The sequence below is a fragment of the Ptychodera flava genome, chromosome 11 (assembly GCF_041260155.1).
Source record: "Ptychodera flava strain L36383 chromosome 11, AS_Pfla_20210202, whole genome shotgun sequence".
Lineage (NCBI taxonomy): Eukaryota > Metazoa > Hemichordata > Enteropneusta > Ptychoderidae > Ptychodera > Ptychodera flava.
In genome coordinates, this window is record NC_091938.1 from 21,922,008 (window position 1) to 21,930,508 (window position 8,501).

Genomic DNA, 8,501 nt, shown 5'->3' on the forward strand with positions numbered 1-8,501 from the left:
GTTTGACCCTTGTGGAAGACATCTGAACAAAAGAAAACCATTTGTTATGGAGGGGAAAAATGGTTTACATTCAATTTTCATAAAAATTCAGCACGTGGGAATTGGATAATATTGCGAACAGTGTCTGTGCGTACCGCGTAATCAGTTATGTTGTCTTTGTTGAGCAGAAATGAGATATGATCTGGTAATGTATACACCTACATGTAGGCCTGCGTGTACCGTAAACCTTGGTATGCCTGGCAGCACTGCCGGTATTTAAAAAGCAGTGTACTGAAAGCGTGCCATTCTATCTGAACACTATGGCAGAAAAAACACAAGGCTGATAAATGTATAAGGGAAAAGTGGTCATATAGAGTAACTACACTGAGTTTGTTGATTCAACATTCACACATAACAACATTATCAATAAGTCATTGTGGTAGGACTCTGATAGAATTCAAGACTCAATATTAAAATTGATGAAATAATCATTGAAAAATGATCGGGAAAATTTTATAAATTACATGTACAACAAAGGGAGGTCATATACATTGACCTGTGAGAAATTATACACATGTTCAATTATGCAATGTTTCAACATTATAACTACACAACAGCGGCTCTATGAATTTTTGAATATACCTAAAACGCATTTGAAGAACATTGGAGTATTATGTTACGTGCTCATTGCAAAAAAGACGTTTTTTTCTCTAATTTTAAAAAGTGATTCTGAATTAGCAGATTGGTGCATTTTCCTAAAACTGAATAACAATAAGCCATAAAAATTTTATATTATTTTTCTTTCCTCTCCATTTTGTGAACTGGAACCTGGTTTACTTAATGTTTTCATATCTTGGTTTTATATCTCAATGACATAAATTCAATTGGCCCCTTAATATGATTATGGTCATGCATACACTGTACAGTATCTATATATGCAAAATTTTTCAGGCTTATCTAATCGACAATGTTAAAAGCTGAATTTTTTTCTGTATTATTCATTAATATTGACATAATATTACAATTTTTTAAAAATAACACATTTTTAATTGATGATACAAACTAATAAACGTAAAAAACCAAATCTCCTAGGGACATGAAGAGTTCATGATTTAGATTAAATGCATATTTCACACTGTTTACTAATTTATGCACCTTGTGGACTGTAGGATAATTAAACCCTGCCAGGTTTGACAAAATCAATAAATATGAAGACTTTCTTGCCGTACATGACAGATAACACAAGGGAGTAAAAACATTTTTTTCTCTTTCTCTTTCTCGTACCACAAGTCTGCCTTTCTTTCATGGCATGCAGCGTTTCTTTTTTCTCACTTTCACAACAACGTATGTTAAACAAACATCACAGACCACAAGACAGGGAAACCAAGCCAAAGGGCAAATAACCCTGAAAGTTAAACTATAAACCACATTGAACGTTTCCTTGCTAATTAGTTACAACTTGACAGCCGGGATCTTCTCCCACGATAAATTGAACCAGAATATTCTCAATGGCTTTTCTGGCAAAGAAAGGTGAGTTTTATGATGCGTTCAATTTTGATGTGAGAGACAGTTCAACTGTCTTTATCTCTACATCAATATCGAGGCTGACAACTGAAGGTTTTCCGAGATATCTGTCATTCTTCCAGTCTAGTACCCACACTGTTTCTTTGAAGCTCTGTATTTAAACACCATGCAGTTTTGAGTTCAAAACGAACCTGCAGACACTAGACTTGCCATGTTCAGACACAATTATAATGGTGCGCTGGAGAATAAATTTAGAACGGGGGCAACACTGAATACTGAACTGATGAAATAATGAGAATCTTGTGAAGGTACAGACACTGACTCATCAATAGACAGATTTCTGTAATGGGTCCACTCAATGACACAAATGCCCTTACTCCTTGTTTCCACACTCTAATTCTCACAGACGTTTCAATGAAAAGGGGTTCTGCTCGTATTCTATCTTTACATAGCAGCAGTGTGTCTTGAGGTTGAAAAGACAGATTTCAAAGGGAGTAGGGTGGTTTTTTTGTTGCCATTTATGTAACACTAGCAGTGTTTGCACACAGAATGCTAAACTAGATAAAACAGCAAATCTATACTTATTTGAATTTTTGTCTTCACACCGAAGTGAAATTTTCGGGCCAGGTTTGATTCAACTGAGGTCGTTGTCTCATACATACGCGAAAATTAAAACCTGCTGACTCGTTCAGCGGTTAATTGTATTAATCCGTGACGGGGTATACCCATAATCGCCATGGGTGTTATCAAACTGCACGACTTCACAAGTTCAAAGTTGAGCACTTTTACATAGATAAATCCAAGCCAACATTGGGAATTCTGTTGGAAAGTCCAATACCTCCAAGGCAATTCTGTAGCAGCAGAGCTTATCAAACATGGAGTATGTTGACATAACTGTCATAATGTAAACCAAAGATACCAAACTTTATTTAGCTGTATGGTATCCTAGCTGCATGAATATGCTGATTGACTGAATGTCATAAACACATCAAAATTTTCTGCTGTTCTCAGGAAATCCCACAGGGGAAGTTTCTTCTCTGACCCTTACACTGATTGCAAACTGAATTTTAAAGGTATAAGTATGCACGTCCACTCAAACATGGGTTTTCAACTTTTCAATGGAAACTTTCAATTTTTCTCCTATATAATCAAAGTATTCAATTCAGAGGGTCACTGGGCGAATCTATGGATTACAGAAGAAAATAATATTTACATGATATATCCTGAATTTAACAATATTTGAAATTAAAAGTTAGCAGCTTTGTGTCAGTTCTGAGCTTCAAAGAAACATAAGAAAGATGCAATTTTTAAAAAACTGCATTTTCTTTGCAGAATTGAAGAAAATCCACACACGCTGTCATTGTCAATAAGTCAAGTCTAAAAGTCCATTCCCATATGCCACAAAATTTTGAACAGAACTGTGACACTGAAATTTTCTACAGCAGTGCAGCCACTGTAAAGTTTTGTCACAAATATCATATGATTATCCTATCAAATTTATGATTAAGTAAAAACACTCAAATGCAGTTTCCATCTTTGGCAGACTATCCCATGATTCAAAGATTTCTTTTCAAGAATATTATATTAAATCATGACGGATTATTCTGAACATATCAAATTACAGAGCTCATCTGAACAACCGAGTTATGAAAATTACAAAACAAACACTCTCTCAAAATACTGCCCCTAATCTGTAATGCTCCCTATTTCAAACTGATTTTTAATTTATTAGTTTTCTCCTTAATTTAGATGTTCACGTTTTCTATTAATCGCGTTCTTTACGACGCAGACATTTTCAAGATGGGACACAGTCAAAAGACATTCTCAACTCGTTTGGGGAACGTATCTCAGTCAACTAGCACAAATGGAAGGCGTTGAATTTTCGACACCACTGCCCATGCATAAAAAAGTGCAGTGGCTATTGGTCTAGTTTGCCTCAGGTAGCCATTATCTTGCATGGTTTTGTAGTTTCCTGTTTTCGCTGAATGCAACGCCAATCGCCCAGGTGGGCTTGACTTGTCACTATCGATTTTTAATCTGAGTAAATTTTTTCCCGTTCGCTCGGTGGAAGACGCAGAGCTGAAATCAATTTCCCGGGGTTTTTAGATAGCCAGTCCGGATTCTTGGTTACAAAATCGGGGCAGAAATTGTGCAATTTCCAATCAAGAATGTAACACTTTAACCTGGTAAAGTCTGAATTATGACATGATTGCTCTGACCGCACGTACATTGTCAATTTACGTGTGAGTCATCGAACCGGTCTAGTTCCAGTCACTGGCGATGGGAATCAATGAAAATGATTGTGAAGCCAAGAAAGAAACAGGCGAGGTCGGCTATTTTCAAGCGTGCAATTGAAGTGCCTTCAAGAAGCACCCAATATATCCCAAACTAATACGCTGTACTTGCATTTGCGCCAGATCAGGCCGTCTGATAGCACGATTACACGAATAAAAACACCAGAAAAGCATCGCTTCCGCGGTGCTTGGCAATATGGAAATACGGAATTACCGGCGATCGCCGTCTGTACCAGGCGGAAAAATGGATTCCTCGCAACCTGCTTGGGGTTTAAGCTTGGATTCAGGAGGGGTTGTAAACATCACAATGAACTATTCAAAACTTTAACAAGGACAAAGCCCTGAAAGCTGACTGCTTTTTTGCGGCCGAGCGTATATAGTGTACATACCTTCGTCTTTCCAGCGTGAGCGGCATGACTTCAAGAGGGCTGGGAACGCCGAGAAACGAAAATGTAAACGAAGAAAAATAGCTGCTTAACTTCTTTACATGTGTCGATGGGTAGCACCATAGCTTGCGCTGATTACTTTCCAAGGTAATCGGCAAAATCACGGGAATTCAGCCAACAGACCTCACCGCATTCATCGTGAATAGACAAGCTTACCACCGTCACATCACAACATTAACGCCATGTTGAATAACTAATGAAGGTTGGAATACAAACTTCCGAGGGGTGGGCCGAACACCGGAATATACCATTGACAGGTGAGGGATTGATGCCCTTATCAATTCGGATTTCAAAGGTAAAGGTTGGCTCGTATATAAATATAACTATTGATAAAGTAACGTGTTTACAGGAACTAGAATTCTTTCAACTAGCCGACATCTATCTAGGGTACAACACAAAGTTGGCACGCATTACTGGATATACAGTGCACTTTTACAGTAAGTGAATGTGCAGGAATGCTGGGTACCTATCCATGGCTGCAGTCTGAATTTATATGTCCCTTTACATAGTTTTGCAGAAAAATAATATCTTGGCAAAAACATTGAAAATATTATGAATAGCCAACTTCATATTTCAGGAAATTTATGTCAGATGGTTTTTAATGTAAATACCTGACTTAAAATTCCATTGATTATCCTAATATCAACCCCTGTTCTCTCTAAAACATTCATATAAATTTCTCAAAGAGATCCTCCAAAGGGGTGACCTTCCATTTATGACTATTAAAGTTTGTGTATTTTATCATCCTAAAATACTGTTATCAATTATAGCTCTCATCATAAAGTGTTTTAAAACTGATATTGTATCTTAAGGTAGAACGCGCCTCAATATATTCAGACTCTCAAACTTTTACAATTCTTTTCTTAACTACCACTTTTGGGGGTTCATTTTAAGTTCTTTGTGTAAGAAAACCTTTCATCTGCTTAGTTTTTCAAAAATCGAAAATTGTAATTTTCTCCGTAGAGTTAACACAAGGATTGTGGCCATTTTGAATATTAAATATTGGTAAATCTTGGGTTATTTGTTTCTCTAGTACCAAAATTTGCACAGTGACCCTCGATTTTTTATTCTCGATTTTGAAATAGAATAGTTGAAAGATTCTTTAAGGAAATTTTGAAAAAAGTTTAAGGCTTTCACTTTTGAGCCGCATACTACCTTAATTAGACGTTTTGCTTTCAATAAATGAAGTGATAAAAACGCTGAAGAAACAGGAGGAATATGGAGAATGTGCAAGAGTATTTTTCAAAGGCAATGTTCAAAGTTTCTATTTTTTCTGCGAAGCTAAATTCATTGTCTCATTTTGTGTAAGCTACCATAATTACTTTGTCCCCCTAACTTCAGATACCATGACCAGTGGAGCATAGAATCGATGTAATTAATTAATTACTGAAATGTAAGCCTATGAGAGACCCAATTATTCAATCAGCTAACATGTTTGTCACGGTTGATTTGGCTTGTCTTAGTAGTGCTGTATGGGGTTACAGTAGTTTTGTAACCTGGTATTAGATTAAACATCTCTGAATATATTGTGTTGACTGTTAATGACCATATTACCCTGTTACAGAGAAAGTAGGTTTATATTTCTAACTTATTGGCTGTGAACTGCCCTGATCAGTGACAACCATTCACCATCAAATTTTGCTTTACTATTAATAATACGGCTGATGATCGACCTCAAAAAAGGGGGACACAATATGTGGAAAGGTATTTCAATTTAATTTGTTAACATGTCTCGATGACATTCTGCTTCAAAAAAATGCGCTTTCAAAGTACTAGTGGTGCAGAAATTAAATGAGAAAAAGCAATGTGAATTACAAGTTTCTGATGGGGGTTGAGTATCCTTAACATTTACAGTGTTTATAGGCATGTTTTTATGGTTTGTTTGAAAAATCTTTTCTCTCCTAGCAACGTACATTTCAGATTTCAAGAATTTCCACAATTTCCGGAGGTTTGTGTAAGTCTTCATTTAGTTAGAAACAAAATGTATGTGTTTTTTGTAACATTGTTGCGAGTGTATAGATATGTAATTAGAAACATTAGTATGTGTACAAAACTGTTTTTGATAGGTAGGACAACTGAGCGGGGATATTTTACTTTCGTTAACATCAACAGTGGTTGAGCCATCAAATGTGAGCAATTACAACAGACTGATCGTGTCCTGTTTGCGGTTTGCTTTGCATGCATAACACAGGGAGTCAAATGTCTGAGCTAGTTGTCGGTGGATCTTTAAGCTCCGAGGGGGAAACCAGAGGCTGGCAATCAGCACAAAGAATTTTTATATTTGCAGCCATTACGTATGCTACAACTTTTCAAAATACAACTGGCCTGAAACTGCCACCCCATGTTGACATCAATACGATATCTACCGTGACTTTTTGAAATATTCAAACTGGTCATGTCCATATCTTAAAATCTTCATGAAGAGCATGCACATAACTCAACTTTTTTTTTAGCTTTGTTTAATTTGACTTCTAGCTTTTCAACAGTACCAGCTTGCCATATAACATCTAGCACATGTTTTTAAGCGTAAACTTCCAAGATAAACACCAACCTATGCTCAGTAACTGTTTTGACAGCATATTACTACATTCGGTGATGCTTAGTGATACGTATTTAAGCAATATTGGTCAAAGTATTACCACCCCCAACTTCCTTGTACAAGTAGGTCCATTGAAAACAGTTTTGATTCGAGCAAATCACTTTGGTGAAAGGGTGGAATCCATCCTCAGTTACTGTAATTAACACTACATAGTGGGCAGTACATACCATCAAGCCCATTATTACAGATTATGGGGTCAGAGTCTAGACAAGACAGCGTTAATTCATTATCATGTGTTTGTGGAACTGCATCAATGGGCAACCTCGAAAATTACTTGTGGCAGTGCATGCCTCAAATCTTACGGACTTCAGACTTTCACTAAAAACTTTCCATGAGGAAACTGTAAACTATTCCCTCCTGAAACCAGAATAAAATCTGGTGTCACCATGCAAAATTTGGTAATTGAAAAACAAATTTCCATTTATACCTGTACACTCCAAATTTAAAATGGCTGTCATCCTATGTTTATGGGGAAATATTATATTTTCGATTTTCACAAAAAAAAGCGAGGGAAAACTTAATTAGCTCCTATGAGCTGAAATGTTTGAGAGTCTGAGTGTCCCTAGGCATGATCTACCTCACTAGAAATCACGTACAGTGCTTGCTGACATGAGTCAAACCGATAGAAATCATAAAAACTTAGCTAACATCTGTTTATCAGACTAGTTTAACCCTTTCACCAGAATGGTTTGGCCCAAACCCATCGTTATCAATGGTGATTGTGGACCTGTTAACATGGAATCGGGAGTGAGCAGGTTTACAAGGCTGGGATGTAGTCTGATGTGATTTGTTTCTGCAAATCCATTATGTTTCCATCATTCATTCACAGTTAATACAACAAACAATTTCTCAAACAAGAATGTGGAGGGTGCTTAGCAGCTGTCACGCTGATCTTCAGAACTTAACCACTGGTAGATGCCTACATGAAATATGGAATATTTCCAAAAATCTTTTGACACACATTCCTTTGTCTTGCAGTTTGCGTTGGGCTTAACATTTCAAACATCATGATCGCGTTCAACAAACATACCACTGCCCTGAACACAGATCAGCATCATTCATCTATCAATGAGTTCATTCATCTCCCAGTCCACTATAATGAACTGTACGCAAACAATTCCGTGAAAAGACTTGCTGTAACTTGTGCCTTGCTCAACTGAAACAATGTTTCATCTCTTTGAAAGAAACCTTACAGTTCAGTCTAACGGAGCTGTTCAAGCCTCTGATTCTACCCATCGGTGAAAAAAATTTCACCAAGAACATTTTTGATCAAATCATTCATCAGAGAAAGTTTTAAAAATAATTTGCAACATTTTGGTAAAAATCAAAGGGTGCAAAATCTTAATACAAGTCGGTACTTGAATATTTCTTGTCGCGCATAGTAATTTTTATATGAAATATTTTACACATCTGATACTTGTTAACAGAAATATGCATTTTATGACCATTTTCCACTGAGCAGTCAAATTTAGTCAATGATCAAGCTCTCATTTCATTAACTTCAACCAAGGCTGGATCCTTGGCAAACAACACTACATCTCAATGGAGGTCCTTTTTGCGGTCTGTATTGCAGACTATTTGCCCAATTTCATCAGAGGTTACACGATAGATCAAATGCCATTGCACAACGCTCATTCTAAAAGCTATTGGATTTCCCTT

At 36.6% G+C, this 8,501-nt stretch overlaps 1 protein-coding gene across 1 annotated transcript in view; it reads right to left on the reverse strand.

Moving 5' to 3' along the window:
• Window positions 1-4,438, reverse strand: part of LOC139143812 (uncharacterized) — a 178,751-nt gene extending 174,313 nt beyond the window's left edge. The window contains exon 1 of the mRNA XM_070714377.1: window positions 4,187-4,438. Coding sequence (XP_070570478.1) covers window positions 4,187-4,212 — 26 coding nt within the window. The 5' untranslated portion in view covers window positions 4,213-4,438. The remainder of the gene's footprint in view (window positions 1-4,186) is intronic.
• Between the last annotated feature and the right edge of the window lie 4,063 nt (window positions 4,439-8,501).